Raw genomic sequence first — 22715 nt, 5'->3', positions numbered from 1 at the left:
GGGGTTCTTCCCTACCCGGGGTTCCCAACCCCAGCGATCGAGCCAGGCTGACCGGGTCCTCTCTGGGCAGGGAGTCATCCCCAAGGAGTCTGCGGGAGCCTAGGGACAGGCCTGATGATAGAGGGATCCGAGCCCCCACAGCCCTTCCCCCTGGCCCTCCACCGGCTGCCCTCCTGCAGCCTCTCACCTCTCCAGCCGAGGGCCGCTGCTGATCTTGTTCTGCTCCTGCTCCGGCGGGAGAAGCCCTCTCTCTGCCCAGCTGGCTGGGGGAGATCCCACCCAGACAAAGAGTTTGATTCATCAAACCCTGTGGTGAGGCAAGCGGTAGGGAGGGAGGGAGCAGGCAGCGGGCTGGGCGGGGGCCTACCCTAGCCTGGCCTCACTGTGGGCAGGCGGGGCAGCAAGGACCCCCCCAGAGGCCCCCTCTGGCCAGAGGAGCAGTGCCCAGCCTGGCAGGACAAGGAGACCCAGGGGACAGAGACAGAGATAGAGACCCAGAGATACGGAGACCCTTTAGGCAGCATCTCGGAACGGGAGACCCCAAAACACTCAAACCCAGAAAACCACAGACGCCAAGACATTCAGGGACCCAGAGATGGAGACAGAGACAGAGACACTGAAAATTTCACAGACCAGATACTCAGAGACAGATGCAAAGCCCAGAAAAAGCCCGGGAGACAGAGGGACAAACGTTTTGTGGCCCACAGGGTTGCCAGTCTAGTGAGGGAGCTGAAAATGAAAACAGTTACAATCCGGGTTGGCAGGAGCCAAGCCAGAGGAACCATCAGCGCTGGGCTCAACTTGACCTGAGCATTCCAGGAAGGCTTCCTGGAGGAAGTAATGGCTAACTGTTCCGGCTGAAATAGCCAGGGACCCAATAAACATCGATAGGGAGAAAATCTTGACCTGAGAGAAACAGTGACAGCGTCAGTGACCAAGGGATGAGGGGGGGATGGAGGAGAGGACCCAGGGGGGGACCACTCCATGTGCAGAGCCACCCAGCTGCTGCCCTGCTCTCTTCAGTCCCTGCCTGGGATGGGGTGGGGCTGCTCCTAAGAGACAGTTACCCTCCCTGTCCGTGTGGGCAGCTTAGCTTGTACCTTAAACCTCTGTCCATCTGAGCACGTCTCTTTTTCCTCATCTGGTAAATAGGCTAGTCCTGCCAGCTTTAAAACACTAACACGAGAATTAATGATAGCACACGTAAAGCCCCTCGCACAGAGTGGGAGCTTTGTAGTTGATAGTCATTCTCCTGAATATTGGGATTAGTCTTTCTCTAGTCAGCAGGTGGCTTGGGTCGTCACACGGATGAGGAAACTGAGTCAGTGAGGATGAGGCCCACCCTTCTTTGTAGGAGCATGTGGAAGGAGACTTGGACCACTGCCGGCCAGAGAGGTCTCTTTCTCTCCAGGAATCTGAAGTCCTCAACATAGAAGTCCTACTTGCTTCTGTGGGGACCCATGTGCAAGAATATACACGTGCTTCTGCTCCCTTGTATTCTGGGAGATCCTCTCCACTTGGATTCAGGGAGCCCCTGGAAGGCAGGGAGCACACCCCCCCCCATACCCTCCTGAGTTACAGGGATAAGTGAGCAAAAACATGGAAGCCTTGGGGCAGGAGCACCCCCTATTAAAGGCTTAGAGGAGAAGCCTGGGCGGATGCCAGGGGAAGGTGGTAGGTTTTCTGTAGAGAGGAGGCTGGAGGCAGGTCCCTAGAGGGAAAGTCAGGGGTGAGTCAACCTCCACCTCTGTCCAGACCAAAAGGCAATGGGAATGACCCATCTAGCTTGGATACCAGCCCTGTGGCCTTCCCAAGATGTGGCCTGCTCAACCTCAGTGCTCGGGACCAAGGAGCGGTTGAGCTGTGTTCATACTGTGTGCAGCTCATCTCTGCTAGAAAAAAAAAAATAAAGGAAAAAAACCTCAGGAAGAGAACTGGCCCCAAGTAGCAGGCTCATTCCCTGCTCCAGACAGGATCACCGGATACTCTAGCGGCAGTGGTCATTCTGGAACCCATAGGGGAAAACCCCTGCCCAGGTTCAAGCCCAGTGTTGACACTACCAACTGTGTGGTCCTAGGCGAGTCATAGCCTCTTCCTGGGCCCCAGTGTCCCCACCTGTAAAGTAGCATGGAAGGTCCCTCCTGGCTGCCCCCTCTAGGAAACTCGTGTCATCATGAATATCTCTGCGGGCAGAAGGACAGGCAGGGACCAAGGAGGGCCCCATCCAGTGGACACTGCTAATCACATGGACAGTGGGCCCACTTGGCAAGGCTGGCAGAGAGGGTCTCTGGATACTACTATGGTTCAGGGAGAGCACCTCTGGCTTCCTGTGCCCAGGATTTCCCTGCCTCCCTCCCTGGTCCCCCTTGCCCCGATGCCCAGAGGAGTAGGGCCCTGCCATGGCCCCTGTGCCCCTTCAGGGACAAAGCCGAGTGGAAGGTCATGGCTGGAAAGGGGATCCAGGCCAAACAGGCTATGGAGCCCCAGGAGGCCATAAGTGGGTGGGAGCCAGGATCAGAGGCCAGGCAGGCAGCACAAAGGACTCGCTCTGGGAAGACTGGCGGGAGGAGGATGGGACGGCAGGCAGCAGGGTGGGGCCCTACCTCAGCCAGGGAGCTCTGTCCAGCCTCCGACACGGTCCAGGGCTCCAGACCACCTGGGGGCTCTGGGGTTGCAGCTGGGTCCTCGGGGGGCTATGTCAGCATGGCCCCTGAGCCGGGCAGTGCACGATCCTGGGTATTGTGTGGGGCGGGGAAGGGGGAGGCGAAGGCGGAGGGAACCTCGCAGGCGGGCAGGCGGCTGTCTCAACGTGCCTGCTCCCCGCCCCCCTTCCCCAGAACCGGTTTGGCCAGTCTGGGGTACAAGAGGGGGGCTGGAACAATGGGAGTCCTATGCCCGGGAGAGGCTCTGAAGGACCCCAGACCGATGTCCTAAAGATGGGGGAAGCACTGCTTTTCTGCCCAAGAAACAAGTCACCCCTCTTCTGAAGCTTCCCAAATGTAAGACATGCTGGGGGAGGAGAGGCTTCACAGAGAACCTCCCAAGCCTTGGACTTCTCAGGTACCCTGAGAACTCTGCAGTTTGCTGACACTCCCGGAGCTGGCTACAGCACCTATAAAATAGGAACACTCGTTTCTATGGTGGAGAGATGGAAATCATGAAAGTTGGTGATGTGCGTCCAGGACCATCCTGGCCAACCCTCCCAGCATCACTGCTCCCATGAATGACCCATCCTCTCCTGCTGCCTGGAATGACCCACCTTGCCATTTCCAATGGCCTCCTCCACCAGGAAGCCTTCCCAGACTCTAGCCCACACCGAATAAGCCCTCAATAAACCAATAGCCCCAGTAGAACCAGCCTCCAGTAAGGAGGCTGCAGCAAGCATGCAATCTTCCCAAGCCCATGAAAGGGAAAGCTGTTCTATTCCCAATACTACCTGCCATTTATTTAAGCACTTGGCAATTGCCAGACACTCAGTGTTAATATCAATATGTACACAAATACCAATACTCATGTTGCTCATAACTTATTGTACACTATGTGCCAGGCACTGTTCTGAGCACTTCACATCTGTTTACAAGTTTCCCCCACTACCCAAAAGTAGAGTGTTCCTACGAAAGCTTTCCTAAGCCAAAATGGCATAAAACAAAGAAGCAATTACCATTAATGTATATGGAAAAATGTTTTTAGCATTTCCATACCCCAAAAATAACCTCTCTTAGGCTTTTCCGATACTTGAGGACACATCTTGCTAACAGATGCACAAAATAAATCGAGATAAAACACAGATGCCCCAGGACATAGCTCAAAGCTCTGTTGGCTTGATCCTGAGATGCTGAGTGCCGGGCCAGGGAAAAGCTTGGTGTGGCAGGCTCTCTGCTCAGGGTGTGTGCTGCCTCTATAAAGGATTGCTGCAAAACAAATGTTGAACGCTATTTTCCCTTTTTCACCTTTTTCCGTAAAAGCAAAAATTTTCTTTGGATTTCTTCCGGTTAGTGAAAACAGGTACTAATAAATAGAAGTCTTCGGTGAAAGCCAAGTGGTGTAATGCAAACTTCTGAAAAGCAAGGGATACTGTATTCATTCAATCTCCACCACAACCCTGTTACTGCTCCCACTTATCAGATGAGGACATGAGGCTTGTACGTGTTAAATCGGGGGAGGGGGTTATCCCATTCAATCTCTCATCAGCTCTATGAAGTCTCTATTTTATAGATATGAAACTGAGGTCCGAGGGATTAAATCACTTGCCCAAGATCATACAGCTGATAGGTGTCAGAACTAATATTCAAACCCAGGTCTTTGACTCAACCACCAACCTCTGTCCTTAGCCACTGCCCAGGACTGCGTCACCAGGCTTTTGGGAGAATCTGGTGAAAAGTGTGTAAACGTCCGTTGGGAGGTGTCTCAGCTCTCCTGACTAAACCGTTTTACTATTATTCATACACTGCCGGCCTCCATGAGCATATGGGGCAGGTATCCAGGGCCCAGATCCCAATGTACTCTCCCCCACCAACTGGTGACCGCTCAGTACTGAGTGATTAGGGTCCCTCCACTCCCTTGGCCTCCAGAGCATCCAGACAATGAAGAGACACTGCACAGTGTGTGTGGAAACCAGGTGTCCATGGACAGGTGGCACACTGGGGGGCAGAGAGAGGTTTATTGCCAGCACTGCACACAGAGCAGGAGACGGGGACAGGGAGAGGGAGGCAATGCAGGACTAGCGGTCTTCAGAGAGCTTTAATGCTCTAATCCTCTCACCCCAGTTCCGAGGCCGACCTTGGGGTCGCTGGCCAAGGTACTGCCCAGACCCCCGGCCAGAGGCAGAGGACCCCAAATGGAAGGAAGCATCTGGGGAACCTAGGGTTCTTGAAGGGCAGTCCCGCCTCACTCGTGCCTGGTCCTGGGCTCCGGGGACAGCGCCCCTGCTGCAGAGGACAGGAAGCATGGCTTGGTCAGGCTGAATAGGCTGGCCCTGGAGAGCAGAGGGGACTCCGGTGGGGATAATGTCATAGAGGGGGCGGGGGAGTGGGCGGAGTTTGGTGAAGGGCGGGGCCAGGCAGAAAGGAGACGGAAGGGGGCCAATTCTCCCTCTGGGAGAGGCCAAACTAGAGGGCGGGGCAAGAGAGGGCTGAGCTAAGGCGTGGGGGCGGGCCGGGGGCGTGGTCAGGGAGGGGCCAGGGTCCGTTAGCAGTGCTGACCTAAAGCAGCGCCTCTCCGGAGTCCGCAGGCTTCTGCAGGGCCAGATAGCGCTCGCGCTTTATTTTGGTAACCAGGGCTGCTGGAACGTCGGGCACGAGCCAGGCGAGGAGGCGCACGGAGACCACCACGTGCTGGGGCCAAGGGGGAGCCAAAGAGAGAATGAGTCCCTTAGCTACCTTAATTTATCGAGCGCTTACTAAGTGCAAGGCACCATTCTGAGGTTTCCCGGGTATTAATTCACTTAATCCTCACAACAACACTAGGAGGTGAGTACAGTCACTATTCCTGTTTTACAGGTGAAGAGACTAAAGCATAAAGCGGTTGTCATTTGCCCAAAGACACGGGCATAATTCGAAACCCGTAACACTAGGGACCCTGGTAGAGACAGAGCTGGAGAAAGGATCCTAAGCAAAGCCGGAGGGAGCATGCCTCCTCTCCTTCCTCCAGGTCTGTTGCCCAAAGATAATAGTCGTAGTCGTAGTGCTATTAATTTATTGAGCACCTACAATGTGCTGGACACTGTGCAAGTGCTTGGCACCGAATCTTCATAACGACCCTATGAAGTAGATCCTATTCTATAGCATACCCCCCGTTTACAGCTGGTCGGCGGCAGCGCCTGAACTTGAACCCAAGTCTGTCCCCCACACACAAATAGCTGACCCTACCTCGAAGGCGACGATGAAGCCCAGACGCACGGCCAGCAGCTTCCAGTAGAAGAGGGTGAGGTTCCCCTGTGGGTCGAGAAAGGCCACGTACCTGAGCTGAGGAGGGCGCGGGGTCCGGCGAGTCTCTCCCGCCCCTCCAGGCCCTGGTGCCTGGCCCCGCCCCTTCAGCGGTTCCCCCACCCCCCACCCCCACCCCAGCTCCGCCCAGCTGTCCGCCGCGCAGACTCAGCTTCCTATCCACCTAATTGGGCTCCGCCCCACCCTCCCACGGGCTCACTGCTCCGCCTCCAGATTCAGCACCCCGCCCCCTCCAGCCAGGCCCCGCGCGTCCCCAGGCTCAGCGCTCCACCCCTCCCAGACAGGCCCAGACCGCCTCCTTGAGGCTCCCATTTGCAGGGCGTGAGGTCCTCCTGGGCAAGGTAGGCTGGAGGTGCGAGCGCAGTTATGCAGTTGACAAAGCTGCACAGTAGGCTGTGTGTTCCTACTGGTACAGGAGACAGGAGACACATTAGGTCCGAGGTAAAGGCGAGGAGGAAAGCCTGCAGGGTCAGAGGGACTCCAAGGCCCAATCTCCCAACTACCCCGACCTGGGTCCAAACCCATTCCCGTGGGCAGGATGAGCCTGCGCCCAGAATCCTAGAACTCTACCTCTTATTTCCCTACCTCTAACCCTGGAATTCAGCCTCCATTTCCCTATTCCTAAGCCACCTTTCCGGGTCTCTGATCTCTATTTCCTCCTCTGACCCTGTATGCCCCTCCTTTGCCTCATGCTCACATTCACAATGACCAGAAGGTGGGCCATGGCCTCAAGCAGAGGCAGCCAGATTCCAATGCCCTGTGCCCGCTCAGCCACTGGCCTCCAAAACTCGTACAGGAACTTGTGGGTCCAGTCGGATCTCTACCCAGTTGTTGCTGAGCAAAGCAAGCAAGGGTGCCAGAGCAAGGGCCCAAAGCCCCCTCACCATGAGGAGGATGGCTGCAGAGCTGGTGTGTAGGTGAGGAAGGCAGTGTGGGAAGTAGGACTCCTTCAAGCCTGTCACTGGGTTCTGGGCCATCTGTGCGCCCAGAGTGGCCAACGCTGGACATGCACACTCCTGTTCAAAGAGGCAACAGATGTGCCTCCTGGGGCCCAAGAGACTGGGTGTCACAACCCTGGGGTTGGGGGAGCCCCCCATCTTTTTCTGCCTGTGCAGGGAGCTCTGGAAATACAGGAATGAGGTCCACATCATTTTTGTTTCTGCAGGGCCTTTCCCCCCAAGGTCCTGGCTAAAAGCCTGTGGATGGATGCATGCATGCATGCATAGATAGGAAGGTAAACAGAAATGTAAACAACAAATGGATGCACTTCTGGGAGAGGGCTGGATAGGCTGATGGATGGGTGGGCAGTAGATGGACAGATGGGTGGGTAAACTGGACAGGCAGACAATTGGCAAATCTCGATAAGTGGGTGCACAAGTGGGTGAGTAAAAGGGCAGATGGGTGGATAGATGGATGGATGGCTAGGTGGATGGACGACAGACATTAGGATGGATGAATAGATAATGGATAATGGGTAATGTACTAGTTCACTCAATAACTGTTAACTGACTGGGGCACCTAGGTGGCTCAGATGGTTGAGCGTCCAACTCTTGGTTTTGGCTCAGGTCATGATATTGGGGTCATGAGATCAAGCCCCACGTCAGGCTCTACACTCAGCGGAGAGTCTGCTTGAGATTCTCTCTCTTTGTCTGCCCCTCTCCCTCTCTAAAATAAATCTTTAAAAAAATAACTGTTAACTGCAGGCGCCTGGGTGGCTCAGTTGGGTTAAGCGACTGCCTTCAGCTCAGGTCATGATCCTGGAGTCCCTGGATCGAATCCCGCATCGGGCTCCCTGCTCGGCAGGGAGTCTGCTTCTCCCTCTGACCCTCCTCCCTCTCATGCTCTCTGTCTCTCATTCTCTCTCTCTCAAATAAATAAATAAAATTAAAAAAAAAATAACTGTTAACTGATTGCATACTATTCTGCAGTAGATACTGGATATGATGGGGTGAACAACCTGGACAAAGCCCAGTTCCTGATGGAATCACAATCTAGTTGGGGAGACAGACGTCAAATGAATAAGCACAAATATGTTATTGTGAAAAAGTCTGATGAAGGAAATGATGCTAAGTAAGGAGAGAGTGGAGGATCAGTCTGTGCAAAGGCAGGGCCATTCTTTAGGGCACATGAGTTATACACCGCACTATTCTAGAGGGCACCATTCGCATTGACTTTGCTACCTCAATGTTCCCTTTCTGCTTTCTCGGTCCTCCCACATCTATTTAACCTCGTGCATCCTATATGGCATAATACAACCCCCTGGAAGGCTTTAAGGAGGGCAATGCATGATGTGATTTGTGTTTTCAAAAGATCACCCTGGCAGCTGAAAATGAATTAAGTAGGGCAAATGTGGGAGTAGGGAGACCTTGGGAAGGCTACAGCAGTGGTCCAGGTGAAGCAATATGGCTTGGACTGGGGTTGGGGGTGGGGGAGGAGCAGTGGTGGAGATGGAGACAAGCAAACAGATTCAGGATCAATGATTAGGTGTTTGGATAGGCTGGTGGGTGGCTGGATGGATGGGTGAATAGAATGCTTCTCCCGTTCCTCCCTGTTCCAAAGTTTCTCTTTGAGATCCTAAATGTGCCCAGTGTTTAATCTCACCAAACCTTGTATCATATTCTGATATCAGGGGAGGGTGGAAAAGTAATCCAGGAGGTGTGGGGAGGAGCCAGATTTGGATCCTGGAATGATGGACTCCAGTCTGGGCTCCTCCCAGCATGCCTTGTGGTCTCTGAGAACTCTGGGAAATGGAGTTCTGGACTTGGCGGGCTGAGCTGGGCATCACCTCCTCTTCCTGGAAGCCACGGAGGTCCTAGGGGTGAGCCAAGGGGATGCTCCTGCACTTCCAGTGCTCCAGGAAGGCCGTGGCTCAGAAGGATATGAAGATGCTGAAGAACACAGTTGCCAGATAGTCAGAGAAGTAGCCCTACCGCAAGGGAGGGAGAGAGGACATACTACAGGGCCAGCACTGCTTTCCCTGCAGCCAGGCCCAGGTGTCTCAAACACCTACCCATGCCCTTGCTCTTGTCCCTGACTCACCTTGCCATGGGGCAGATCTTGGAAATATTCCACATGGCACAGGTGTTGCAGAGTGGGCACATGAGGAAGGCACCCTCACGGCCCAGATCTCTTCCCTGGGAGCAAAAGATGTCCATCGTGGGAGGGGCTGTTCCTAAGCAGCAGCCGATCTGGCCCACCCAGCCCATCTCTCTGCGCCCAGCTCCAGCCACTCATGGTGTGTTGGTGCCCATGGCAATAAAGCCAGAGATAAAGACCAGGGTGCCCACAAGGGCGGCAGACAGGCTAGCAGCCAGGCTGTGCAAAAGCCTCGTGACAAAGTCCGCGAGCCTCCAACTCTGCACTTGACCCCAGCTCCCGGTCCCCACCCCCGGTGCCCCACTCACCTAGCCAAAGTAGATGGCCACCTTCTCCCCAAAGCACTCTCATACGAGGTACAGGGGTTGGTGCTTGTGCTAGCATTTCCAGCAGGCCCAGTATGAGCACAGCAGTTGGCGAGGGTTGGGGTCTGCACCAGGCACCTGATACCTGGGCAGTTCACAGGGGCCCTAGGCACATGAAAGGAGGGAGGGCTGTATTCCCTCCTGATGCCACAGCGGTGGAAGAGAGCTGAGCTTGTGTCTTCTCCACTTCATGCAGTGGGAAGGCTGCAGGGTAGACTCCCTCGGCCAGCAGACCCGCAATGGCCATATCTGTGCGTTTCTGCTCCCTATAGACCGCCACCTGCCAAGAGAGAATCCTGACATCAGCTCCCTCCCCTTAAGGTCCCAGCTCCACCCTCCTCAGGAAGTTGTCTGCTTGTGTGTCTCCTCTGTCTCTGCGTGTTGGAGAAGTATGAGTCATGGGACTCACTGCCTAGCAATCGGCGAGCAGAGCAGGGGTCAGAAGCCCTCTGCCCAGTGCGAGACCTAACACAATGGGATTGCAGGGTCTAGTCTCTAGGCTGGTGACAGAGGGCGGAGACGTGCCAGTTGCTAAGCCCGAGAGCCCATCTACCCACAAAGCTCAGCCTGGGCTGGTGTGTTCCAGCCAGAGGAGCATCTGAGGGGGACTGAAGAGGTGGGACTCAGGCACCGGGAGCCGCTAGGACACAGACTGGCTAAGACCTAAAGTGAGCGAGGCGACAGTTGCCTCCCTGCGGAACCTAGGAGCAAAGCGCCCCGCCCCTCCGCGGAAGGCTCCGCCCCGCCTCACGGGGCTCGCGGGGAGCTGCGGGCTGGGAGCGCGTGGAAGTCCAGCGGCTGCGGGGCCACGTGTTGCTGCAGAGAGTTGCACAGGCGCAGGCGCCGCAGCGGCTCCCCCGAGCGGTCCGAGGCCAGGTTGGAGGGCCACCCGCACCAGGCGACACTCTGCACCCGGGCCGACCCCTCCCGGGCCCACGACTCGGTCTCAGTTCCTCCGCGTGGAGCCAGAGCAGCGCCCAGGGCGCGCTCAGCTTGGCGAAGGGCACGGTCCGGGCGCGGCGCTGGGAGGGACCGCGCCCCTGGGGGGCCAGGGTCTCCCGGTGGGCCAGAGCCCGGAGCCCCTCCCCTTGCGACCCCTGGGGGTGACAGATCCCGTTCTGCGCGAGGGTCCTTTCGGCCTTCAAAAGCGCTGTGACGCGCGTTTTCTCGTTTGAGATTCCAACGAGGAGGGAACTAGCACCCCCATTTTATAAACGTGGATAGACGCTGAGTGGGCCGGCGTCCTAGAGCAGTGGCTGCTCTTCCCCAAGTATTGGGCGCCTGCAGTGTGCCAGGCCCTGGGCTGAGCGCCGTACACACTCCGCCCACTTAAGCATCACAGCCCCTCTGGGGGGCTGACACGACGGTAAAGCCCATTTTTACAGATGAGGTGGTGCAGTCGCTTGCGCAGGTCACAGAGCTTGTTAGGGGAGCCCGCGCAGCCCGTCTACACCGCGCGCGGGTTCCGCTGGAACTCACACTGCCAGCGCCGCCGCGGGGGGCGGGGGGGGGCACAGCGGCTCATCCGGCAAGAGCACGAAGCCTGCCCCACCGCGGGGGCGGGGGGGGGGGGGACAGTTAGGACCGGTCTGCCTCACTTCCCTCCTGGGGGGCAAGGGATTGGGTTTATCAGTCCCAGTGAAGCCAGAAAGAAAGGAAACGGTGAGCTGCAGCAGAGGGATTGGGTTTAGTTCTGAGGAGGAACTGCCCACCGCCCGTTGCAAGCAATGGACCAGAGATGCCACGGGATTGCTCGCGGAGGGAGAGGGGATTCAGGAGAGGGACTGTCGGTTGGCTACTCTGGCCTCGGGTGACGTGGGGCAAGAGTCCCGTCTGGCCCAAGTCTCACCGAGTGCGGTTTTCCCGCCGCGGAAAAGGTTGCCCCTGGATTCTGAGGCACAAATGCTGACGCGGGACGCGCAGAGATGGTCGCCGTCCAGGTCCTTGTCCTCGGTGCCATCGCGGTCCTGGGCTCAGCAGACGGGAGTGAGGGGGCGCGGAGCCCGGCGCAGGCGCAGGGCAGGTGCCGGGAGTTTCCCGGTTCTCGGTCGCCCCCAGCTGGGCTGCGTGCAGCAGCCCGTGTGCCGACCCGACGACCCGACCCGGACCGTCTCCCTCCTCTCCAGCCGCGCTCAGCCCAAGAGCGGCCACCACTACCGTAAGAACAACGGGGAAGATAATAGCCAACGTTTATTGTGCCCCTGCCTTGGTGCCTGGTGCTGCGCTGAACATTTTACACACATTTACTTACAACTCCAAGAAGCGGGGGCTGTTATCTTCATTTTACAGACGAACACACAGGAATTAAAGTGAATGGTCGGAGGTCCTAGTTCTCCTTCACCTTCCTTCTGGACGCCCTCCCCACCCCCAGCCTCAGTCATCTTTGCTCCCAGGATCCACCCCTACTTTCTAGAATAGAGTTGAACACCAGCTTCCCCCACCCCCACTGCCCCAGCCTCTGGGTCTGAGGTCACAGGGAGGGGACAACCTCCACCCCCCCACCCACCCACCCTTCACTCCCCACCCGCAGCTTGGCCCCCTCGGAATTTGGCTCCACACAGCTCCAACTTGTCCTGGGCCCCTGAGCCTCCTTCCTCCGTCTGGGCACTTCCCTCCCCCCCAAGCCTGTGCCTGGCACATGGGGATTACAGCTGGCACCAGGCTGCCCCGGTAGTAAGACGATCCACCGCAAGACAGGAAAAGCCCACCCCCACCCTGGACTTGGCCTGGGCCCAGTAGCCTTTGCAGGTGGGTTCCTGGATCCCCTTCCTTATCCTGGGGCCAGGTTCCTTGCCAGGGGTCCTCCCAGTTGCCCAGGTGCCCAGCCAGATTTGGCTGGCAGAGGGAAGAACTTGTCACTGACCAGCTCAGTGTGGCCTGGGAAGGGAGCGGGGAGGAGAAAAAGGGAAGGAAAGGGAGGAAGGAGGTGCCAGGAGGTGCCAGTATTCCCTTCCTATGGGCAGCCCCAGGCTTCACAGCTGGAAAAGCTGGGAGGACCAAGAGAGGAGGGCCTGTGAGGAGCTGGACCCCAAGACAGCATTAGGGGATGGGGGGAGGGGTTCAAGGGAGGGGAGTGCCTAGGGCTGAGAGCATCGGAGCTGCTTCGTGGCTCTGCAACCTTGGGCAAATGCCTGTCCCTCTCTGGACCTCAGCTTCTCTAAGTCTGTTCAGGCTGCTATAACAAAATACCACAGACTGGGTGGTTTATAAACAACAGAAATTTGTTTCTCACAGCTCTGAAGGCAGGAAATCCAAGATCAAGGCACCAGCAGGGTCCTTGGGGACCCTCTTCCCTGGTTTGGAGACTGCACTTTCTGTGTCTTCACTGGATAGAAGGGGCTACAGAGCTCTGTGGGGTCTCTTTCATAAGAGCACTGATCCCATGCATGAGGCTCTGCCCTCAAGAGCTAATCACCTCCCAAAGGCTCCTAATATCATCGCATTAGGGATTTGGATTTCAAATTATAAATTTGGGAGGGACACAGTCAGTCCATGGCACTCCCCATCTGTAGGGAAGGGGGTTAGGACTCCTTGAGAGCCTGTTTGGGGTAAGGAAGGGGGCGGGCTGCTAAGTCCAGACTGGGAACATCAGCAGCAGGGCTGGACCACAGCACAGCCCACCCCCACCCTCACCTCAGGAGATGGTCCCTCCTCCTACAGGCTTCCCTCCAGAGCCCCAAAGTTCAGTGGCTCCAGGGCCCTGAGCAGCAAGCATGGCTACCCTTTTCCCAAAGGTCCAAGTCAAGGCCCACCCCTGAACCAGTCTGGGGCATAGTCACTACCCCTTCCTTCCACAGAGCCTCGGGGCCCATGGAGGGGTGGGGTGAGTAGAGAGGTATTTGCCTTTGAGCTATTGTGATCTAATGGTGGAATTTGGGGCACCAAAGCAGGGGGAAGGCAACTTCTTCATGGCCTTGCAACAACTTCACTGAAGCGGCCTCTGTCTCCAAGCCCTGAGAGGGGAGCTTTATCTGGAGCCCAGACCCTCTCCCTGGACAACACACACAGGACCTGCTGCATAATCTGTGGTGTCCCACGTGGCAGGCCCACAAAGCTGGCCTGAATCCACTCATATGTGTCCACACATGCTTCTGGTTCTCCATGTGACCCTGCCCAGAACACACACTGTGGGCCCAGCCACCGGCTATTACAATAATGGTTCGCGGTTCCTTCCTCCCTCGGGCTCCCAGTTCTGCACTACCGTGGAGTAGTAGGCTGAAGTGGCACAGGGGCAGGGCTCGCAGGGGCTGAGAAAGTGGGGCTGGGATGGCAGGCGGCTGGGCTTCCAAGTCCCAGGCCCACTACCCTCCCGATCTTGTCCTTACACAGGAAAACAGCAAAGGGAATTGTTCACCTCTTGGTTTGGGGTGAAGGAGGGTGACAGGGTGATTCTCTGATGGGAGCGGGGCTAACCAGGAGAAAACCGGCCTGCTGGTGCAGAGCTGGTGCCCAAGAAGGATGCAGAAGCTTCCTTTCTGGGGGAGCTTCCAGCCCAGAGATAACTGGCTGGACAGGGGGTCGCTGGTGCTCACAACACAGGTATGGGTAGCTGGGGGGAGGGGTCACATTCAGGCCCAGAGGCTACCTGGGGTCCCACTCCCAAGCTTTGCTATTTCCTGCTGGGGTAAGGTCTGCTGGAGCTAAAAACAGAGAACGGCCTGAACCCACTGCCCAGGAGCAGAGGAAGCCGACAGTGGGAAGGTCTCCAGCCCAGGAGTGGAAGCTAACCTACCAGCTGTGCCACTGTGAGGCATGGGGTCCTGCCCAGGGACATTCCTTCTCTGCGGCATGGGATAGGCTCAGGTCTCAGCTCTGAACCAGAGTTGGGGGTAAGAAGATGCTAAAGTCAGTCCTTTAGGCCCTGGAAGGGGTGACGAACCTATGGGTAGTGCCCAGGGAGGCAGACATGGTAGACGCCGTGCAGGCAATCAGGGTGCCCCGGGGTGTGAGCCAGAGTGGGGAGGTACGAACCTCCTGTGTGTGCCAGCAGGCGTATGTAGATGTGTGGAGGAAAGTGTTTTAGAACAAGTGCTAGAATGTGATCATGCATGCTGAGTATGGGGTGCACAGAGCTGCCGGCGCTGCCTTCTCAAGAGGGGCCTCAAGGGTCAGGTGGCTCCTGGGGTCACACACCTGGGCCCCCAGGCCCCTCCAGCTGGCTCAGACTCAGGCCAGGCCTCAGCCCACCATTGGGGGTGTCAGAACGCATAAAGGCCCTCTTCATCAGCACCCCCCGCCCGCAGACTTTAGCCTGTCTGGTAGATGGGGCAGATGGGAGACACAAGAATGGACAAGTTCACTCTTGCGGGCTTTCCACGGGTAGAGCTGCCCAACAGGGCAACTCACTCCCTGACCCCACCTGGTCCAGTCCCTGGCCCTGTGTAGTGAGCTTTCTGATTCCCCAAGTTGGCGGGGCCCCTGTCCTAAGCTCAGCCTGACACCTTCACGATGGAGAAAGGTACTGCAGAGAGGGGGCTCGCCTCCTCAACACGATGGTGGACTACATTTCCCAGCATGCCCTGCAGCTCCATGTAACCATGTGACCACGTGTTGGCCAATGGAAGGTGGGCAGAGGCCAGGTCCTCGGAAACCTCCTAGGTAACCTTCCACTTGCACTCATTCCCAGTCCGCTGACTGGAGGTTGATGCCCCAGGGCAAACTGGGAAGCCATGTGTTAAAGACCTCAGAGTCAGGGTCTCTGCATGAGTTCATTCCCCAGAGCCCCCAGGCCCACCTTTCACTTACACCTGAGGTGAGACAGAGCAAGGAAAAAACTTCCATGGAGTTAAGCCACCGAGATTTCAGGGTTTATCTGGTACAGCAGATGGTGTTACCTCGACTAATACAGGCTCTTGATTGAAGTCACTTGAGGTCTAGGGCCCAGCTGGGACAGCCCCTCTTCCCACTCACCCTCTCTGGGAGGACAGCAGGCAGTTGGGGGAGAAGCTTGAGCCCTGGGGCCCTGCCCCTACAGTTCCTCAGCTTCCAGAGCCTAGACTACCCAGGTCAGAAGGAGAAGGCCAGGGGGCACCCAGATGCCCTCAGACCACTGACCCCAAGAGCCTTGCGTCCCCATCTCACTGCCATGAATTCTGCCAGGAAGGCGCTGCTGGGGCAGGAGGCTTCTCAGGACACCATCCTCCTGGCAGCCCCTCTGGCCAGTCCTCAGGATGAGATCCATATTCCTGCCTCAGCCTTAGGACCTGGGTGTTGCCCTCTGCCTTGGGTCACCTGAGGGTTGGGACTAGTGATCAGCTGGGGGTGTTCTCAGAGGTGTTGGGGAGCAGGCCAGCTGCCACCTGGTCCTGGTGCCACAGCTGTTCCGCCAGGCCATTGAGCACGTGGGCAATGTCAGCCAGCCCAGCCCGCCCATCCAGTGTGCGTCCATCTGCCAGCCGCCGGCCTGGCACACTCTTCACCCGCAGGAGGGGCAGTTTCCAGGCCTGCCGGAAGGCTGTGAGGTCCCGCTCAGGCACATCTGTTTGCATGTACTGGTCAAATCTGGAGGAGGGTCAAGGAGCCTGGCCGGATGCCTCAGCTTACCGCCTCATCACACCTAGCCTTAGGCCTCCTCGCTGGGCTGGTGGGGGGGGGAGGGCCCCTGCTGCCTTTAAGATAAAGTCCATGGGACTAGACCCCACAGCTGGGCAGAGGCAGGGTACCTGATCCCCTTGCTTCATGCCTTGCCAAATGTGGCCTCTGACTGCCCCAGGGGCCACCCAAAGGATACTTGGAGCCAATGACCATCCTGACAACACCAGGGGCCTCGCCTGCTACTCGGGCCAGCTGTCCAGGGAGGTCTTCAAAGGAGGCACGGTCAGTGAAGGAGAAGAGGAAGAGGAAAGCATCTGTTTTCTCCTTGCAAGCCTGGGGATGGAGAGGCTGATGTGAGACTTGTAACCATGGGCCCTGAGAAGTCTTAGCTCACTCCCTTCCTCCACAGGCCCAGTCCCCACTGCCAGCTCAGAGCTCTCCCACCTGGGGCAGCACCCTCAGCCCATACCCAAATCTGGCTCCTGCAGACCAGGCAGGCTGGGCTCAGACACTCAGACTCAGAAACCCATCTCAGACAACCAGCCCCTCCCGGACCTTCCCAGGCCCACCTGCCTGCTCACCGGCAGCATGTGATCGAACTTTTTGAGTGCAGACTCCCCACAGTCCCAGAACTCAAAGCGGAACATGACAACACGGTCGCTGGCCTGCAGCTTGGCTGGCCAAAATACCACGGTGGTCTGGATGCCTGGGGAGGGTCAGTCATTCAGCATGGGGGAGGCAGAGTGGAGAGGGTTAAGGGGACCAGGAAGGAATAGGAAGAAGACACGTCCTTGGTGGGTCACCAGCCTGACAGGGAAGGCATATTCGCTGACCTGGGAGAATTCTCAGTCTGATGGGAGAAACTGACCTGCCCTAGATGAGCCTCCAGTCTGCTGGGGAAAGGAAGCCCTAACCCTAGCCATGACAAAGCAGTTTCATTTGTACGTATAGGGGGACCCAAAGATACTGGATACTGGACACTGCTGCAATCTGCTGGCCAATCAGCATCCAGCGGAAGGAAACAAGAAAGGAAGAGTAGTACTCCCTGAGCACCTTTCTTGTGCCAGCTCCGTACTAGTTCTAGTACTTTGGGGTTGGTACTATTATCTGTGCTGAATGGAGGAGCCAGATGTAGGCTCAGAGAAGTGAAGTGACTTTCCAAGGTTGCACAGTAAATGGTGGGACAAGGGCCAGTGTCTCCTCCACCACAGGGAAGGCCTCCCCAGCTGGACTCACCAGTGGTCTCATGGTGTACCACGGGTACCTCTAGGCCAGCCAGCTTGGCCACCAGGGCTGTCTTGCCCACGCCACTCTTGCCAGACACGAAGATCTTGTAGCTGGCTGTGTCAATGGCCACGGGTGGGGGCAGCACTGGTCGCTCCAACAGCCCTGGGACAAGAAGGGAGCCAGGTGGGGTCAAGAGGTCAACCTGCACTTGCCCCATCAGACCCATCGACTCTAAGAGCTTTTCAGTGCCAGCCAGCCATGGTTCTCTATGCTCATTACGGAGGCCTGGGACACAAGCAGGGTCCCTGGGTGAGCTCTGCTAAGAACACCTGTGCTCTGGGGCGCCTGGGTGGCTCAGTTGGTTAAGTGACTGCCTTCGGCTCAGGTCATGATCCTGAAGTCCCAGGATCGAGTCCCGCATCGGGCTCCCTGCTCGGCAGGGAGTCTGCTTCTCCCTCTGACCCTCCTCCCTCTCATGCTCTCTGTCTCTCATTCTCTCTCTCTCAAATAAATAAATAAAATCTTTAAAAAAAAAAAACAAAAAACACCTGGGCTCTGCACCAAAGCCTACTCCAAATAACACCGAATTACTTTTATTTAAAGTTTGGTGCATGAGATTATTTTTACTGATACTTTATCACATGTTCTAGATTTCCCACATGTAAAGGCAAAGTTTTTCATAAGTCTTTCCTCAATGGAGAAATATCAGCAAAAATATTCTCAATTACTATAAATAAACTCAGAAGAATCAATATATCGAGATCTTTATGAATGCTTTTAACTAACTTGAAAAAAATTTAATTATGATACATCCATAGGCTTAGGACCTGAAAGTCCTAAGTTGTGGGTTGCCCTCTCATTCTCTGGTCTTAAGCCTTCTGGTGCTTTGTTTCTTCTGTCCAGAGCTGAGCCCCCACAGCAGATGCCAGGCCCCTCTGCTGACCTGTCAGCCCAACCTTGGGTGAGTTGGCTTCATCCTGGGAAACATGAATGTCTTGCCTTAGAGACAGCAGGATATAGAGGAGGCTTGCCTCTACTTACTAGGCTGGATCTTGGAGAAGTCTGTAAGGTGTACTGTTGAGGGTAATTGGGAGTCTGTTGTATAATGTGCCCAGCAGAGGGCCTGGCACCCAGTGAGAACTCAATCAACAGCCTCTCTGGTGACAGTGGTTCTTGGCAGGGTTTCCACTGTTTCCATGTTCCTGGTCTGATGATGGAATTAACTCTAAGGTGATTCGGTGGCGGGGTCCCCAGGGATAGGGCTTCCAGGGGTCCCCAAGCCTGAGGAGTGCAGCAAAGCAGGCCCTCACTGCCCTACTTCTTTGCTTCCCCCCCAGGGAACAACAGGCCACAGCCTTGGGGGGCAGGCACTTACCAAACACCCGTCTGCGGTTCTTGCGCAGGATGCAGGCCAGGTACTCCTTGCCCTCGGCGCTCTCGTGCCAGTCTGGAACAATCACCGAGCCCGGGGCAGGTGGTCTGGCCATGGCTGGGCGCCCCGACAGGGTAGAGAGATGGCAGAACGCTGAGTAGGGGATGGGAGAGGGTAACTGTCCCGAGCTGGACCTGTGATCCCTCTCAACCTGCTCTCTGACTCTCCCTTGGAGCCCCAGCTCCCTCCTTGGGGTGGGGGATCAGCTATGGCCCCCCAGCCTTATCTCCATTAGCGCTATTGGAGCCCGGGCTTCCTTTCAGTCCTGGAGAGTTCCACACTCCCCGTCTCCCCCTTATTACCCAGAAGGTGCAATCCCAGAGTCTCTTCTTCCCCATATTGTTCCCTGGGGAAATACTTATCCCACTATTGCCTCGGGGGGAATTTACACAGCCCTCCCCTCCTTTGTCATCTCGGGGCGGGGGGGGGGTGTGTGCGTGTTACACAGCCCTGCTTTTCCTCTGCCTCGATCCCGACTCCCTGGGCCACCCAGCCCTCACCATCAGCAGGTCCCGTCGGCGAACGGGCCCGGGCGGAGCTGGTCCCTTTAAAAGCCCAGCCCGCTCGGCTTGCTTCCGCCCTGCGGGGATCCGGCTTCGGAGCCCGCCGCCCGCCCAGGCGCGGGTGCTTGAGGCGCATGTGCGGAGGCCGTTGTCAGGGAGACGCCGGGGGCGGGGCTGGCCCCTCTGAAGTTCGCCGCTACCACTGCGCAGCGACACCCCCTGGACGGGGCCTTCCCCTCTGGGCCGTGGGTCTTACGCATCGCGCGGTCCGACCCCCCAAGCTTTCCTCCAAAACCTGATCAAGTCCCTCGTCTCCAGGAGCCTTCCCCGCCTCTCAGCGCTTAGTCTCCTTCCTATAAAGTGGAGGTAAAATACTATTACCTGCTAGGGGTTGTGGTTTTGGTTCGTTTCGTTTTTACAACAGCGCTCGGCCCATAGCAGTGCTCAGTAAGTTACTGTCGCTGCTGTTACTATCTATCAATTCTGCTCGGCAGGACCTAAGAGATGAGTTAAACGCCTCTGGCTTCACAGGTGGGGAAACAGCAGCTCAGAGGGACTCGCTCAAGGTTTTAAAAATGAGTCAGAGGCCCACAGGATTGTACTGGCCAGTCATTCATTTATTGATTGATTCATCCCATTCATTCAACAAATAATTACTGAGCACCTACTGTGTGTTCCCCCCCGTCCTACGTGCTGACAATACAAAAGACTACCCAGAAGTACTCCCCTCCTGGAGCCGACATTTCAGCACTGAGGCCTTGAGCCCCTCTCCACTGTTCCAACAACAGGCACCGGCCTGTTAACAGAAGGCGGGTGCTCAGTAAATGCCTGTTAGTGGGACAGGATGCAGGTGGGTCCTTCCTCAGAGGTTGTCTATTATGCTTGATTTTCACCAGTATCTTCTTTAGGGCCTTCATGTAGGACAAATCCCTGTTTTGTAAGGAATCTATAAGTTAACTTTTATTGAAGGCTAACTAAGTGCTAGACCGTGGGCCTTTATAGAGGTGACCTCGTTTAATTTCGTAAACAAGCCTGTGTAGGAAATATTATCCCTCTTGTCTTTTACAGAAGAGGGAACTCAGAGACATTGTGATTATCAGAGGTCACATCACACACATGGTCAGTGGGAAAACTAGACTTGGAACCCAGGGTTTTTGGACTCTGAGCATCTATCCTGCCAGACTGGGTCTCGTGTATTTTACACTCTGCGCCCAGCCACTAGGAGGGCTCTTCTTAGTAATGCTGAAAGCAGCCAGAGGGCCATGAACCCACAAGTCACTGCGGCCCATTATGTCCAAGAGAGTAGAAGGGATGCGGCTGTGTGAGACAGGGCTCTTGCTCTCAACTTGCTTCCATGGCAGCCGGGCAGAAATACAACAACTGAATACCCATTCCTATGGGATTCTGCCCCTTGAAACCCTTGCCCACACTCCCAGGTTGCTCAGCTCCCTTTCCTGCAGTTCTTACCGCGTCGGCCCAGAGTCAGGATTGGTCACACTGTGTGGAGCGCTCTCTCTCCGTGGCAGGGCTCAGATCTGTGAGTTTCCAGGCTTCACATTTAGCCCTGCTCTGTCTTGGCTCTTGGGAGGGCTCAGGGAGAGTGTGAGGAAACGAAGCAACTTGGCAGGATGAGCTTGCCGGTTCACCTGGAGGCCAGATGTGAAGGCCTCTTGGACAGAGAGGGAGGCTGGTGATCAGAGTTAGTGGCCAGAGGTTTTAGGGGAATCAGCCTTCACTGCCCTCAGGAGCCCCTGAGAGGACACTTCAGTGAGCATCAGGAGGCTGTTCAAAACATGGATTCTTGGGGTCCATCCTCCAGAGATTCTGCTTTAGGGGGCCAGATGGGTCTGTAAGCTTGCACATTTAACAAGAGCACTGGGCAGTTTAGAAAGTAGGTTCTGCATCAGCCTGCAGGGGCTGCCGTAACAATACCACAGACTGGGCTGCTTAAACAACAGAAATCTATTTTCTCACAGTTCTGGCAGCTGGAAGTCCAAACTCAAGGTGCCAGCAGGGTTGGTTTCCGGTGAGGCCTTTCTCCCTGGCTTGCAGGCAGCCGCTCTGTGCACACACACCCTTGGTGTGTCTTCCTCTTTAAGGAGACCAGTATTATTGCATCAGGGTCCCGCCCTGATTACCTCATTTAATCTTTATTACCCTCTTTAAGGCCTTATCTCCAAGTAAGTCACATTGGGGGTTAGGGCTTTAACACATGGATTTTGATGGGGGGTGAAGAGGGAGACACAAGATTCAGTCCATAGCAAGTCCACAGATCTCACGTAAACACTGCTGCTGGCGGCAGGAAGCCAGTCAAGGGTTAGAGCCTGGGAGTGACGTGGTCAGAATTTCATTTCAGAAGGATGCTTGTGGACCATTTTGGTCTGGTGAGTTCCGCTTTCCTGTGCCCCCTCTGACCATTAAATTGAGTGTCCCCCTGAGCAAGATGCTTTTCCCCTTAAGGCCTAAGGTGAAGCAGGTGGACCCTCTATCTAAAGGCCCTTCTCATGTAAAACCTCCTGATTAATCCATTTCTTCATGGTTTGGTCTCTCTCCATTCCCCAAGCTGATTGAGCACCTTCTGGACAAGGCCCCATAAGGCCTGGAGAGGATTTATCAAGGCAGGAGGGACAATCACCTGCCTGAAGTAGATGGCCCAGGTGGGCAGACACACAGGCCTGAGGATCTCAGGGGCAGGGGTGGGTGGGACACCCAGGGAGTGTAAGTGGAGAAGGGACAGTCGGATTTATGTTTCTCTTCTCTTCTCTGCCTGGACACTGCAGCTGTGTCCTGCAGGGTTTGCCAGCTTGATTCTGGAATGCCACAGAGGCACCCGAGTGGTCTTTAGGCAACATAAATCTGGCAATGTCACACCCATGCTTATAGTTTTCCAGTAGTTTTCACTGCACTCAGAATGAATCCAAACCTTGCAACTTCAAGGCCTTTTGCGACTGGCCCCTGACCACCTCGTGCTTTCAGCGGTCACTCTCTTCCCCTTGCCTACCGCACTCCAGCGAGCCTGGCCTTCTCCTGTTCCCACACAGGGCCGCTGCACTGCAGTGCCCACCACCTAGCACTCTCTGCGTGGCTGCTTCACCTGCACAGAGGCCTACCTCCTCCCCCATGCAAGGACATGCCCTTACCCGCTAGGCTCACTCCTTCACGTCATCCTGTTCATGATTCTGAAATTTTACTTTTTTAAGATTTTTAAGTAATCTCTCCACCCAACATGGGGTTTGAACGTACAACCCTGAGAGCAAGAATCACATGCTCTACCAACTGAGCCAGCCAGGCGCCCCTTGATTCTGAAATTTTAAATTTATTGTTGGTCTCTCTCACCGAACATAGGCTCCATGAGCATAGGGCCTTGTCTTTTTGTTCTCTTCTATCCCCGTTACCAGTTTGCTCGACCTGCAGTAATGAAGTACCACAGACTACGTGGCTTACACAACACAAATGTGTTTTCTCATTTCTGGAGGTTGGAAATGATAGATGGAGGAGTTGCTAGGGGCGGGAGGGAAGGGTCTGCTCAGGCCTCTGTCTCTCTGGCTTGTAGGTGACCATCTTCTCTCCACGTCTTCACACTGCCTTCCCTCCGTATGAGTCTGAGTCCAAA

The 22715-nt window shown here is 56.0% G+C and overlaps 1 protein-coding gene and 1 long non-coding RNA gene across 5 annotated transcripts; both read right to left on the bottom strand.

Annotated features, from left to right (window-relative positions):
- Positions 1 to 260: 260 nt before the first annotated feature.
- LOC118019962 lies at positions 261 to 6020 on the bottom strand. 2 transcript variants are annotated; one of them, XR_004681783.1, is made up of 4 exons: positions 5868 to 6020; positions 5202 to 5333; positions 4762 to 4975; positions 261 to 307 (listed from the first exon to the last, which is right to left on the bottom strand). It is a non-coding gene; the product is annotated as an uncharacterized LOC118019962 (long non-coding RNA). The 2 variants fall into 2 exon arrangements; XR_004681782.1 differs by lacking the exon at positions 261 to 307 and having other exon boundaries at positions 4607 to 4975.
- A 9171-nt stretch (positions 6021 to 15191) lies between these two features.
- CPLANE2 (ciliogenesis and planar polarity effector 2) lies at positions 15192 to 19197 on the bottom strand. 3 transcript variants are annotated; one of them, XM_035019699.1, is made up of 6 exons: positions 19100 to 19197; positions 18543 to 18692; positions 17177 to 17329; positions 16510 to 16646; positions 16137 to 16273; positions 15192 to 15907 (listed from the first exon to the last, which is right to left on the bottom strand). In XM_035019699.1, exons 2-6 carry the CDS (start codon positions 18652 to 18654, stop codon positions 15658 to 15660), a joined length of 789 nt encoding a protein of 262 aa, XP_034875590.1. In that variant the 5' UTR covers positions 18655 to 18692; positions 19100 to 19197; the 3' UTR covers positions 15192 to 15657. The 3 variants fall into 3 exon arrangements, with proteins under 3 accessions (XP_034875590.1, XP_034875591.1, XP_034875592.1); XM_035019700.1 differs by having other exon boundaries at positions 16522 to 16646; positions 19100 to 19196; XM_035019701.1 differs by having other exon boundaries at positions 18543 to 18656; positions 19100 to 19154.
- Positions 19198 to 22715: the final 3518 nt, after the last annotated feature.

Source organism: Mirounga leonina, unplaced genomic scaffold (genome assembly GCF_011800145.1).
Source record: "Mirounga leonina isolate KUSES-001 unplaced genomic scaffold, KU_Mleo_1.0 Mir_173, whole genome shotgun sequence".
NCBI lineage: Eukaryota > Metazoa > Chordata > Mammalia > Carnivora > Phocidae > Mirounga > Mirounga leonina.
Note: the sequence above shows the minus strand (reverse complement) of the source record. Positions and strands in the feature narration are given on the sequence as shown.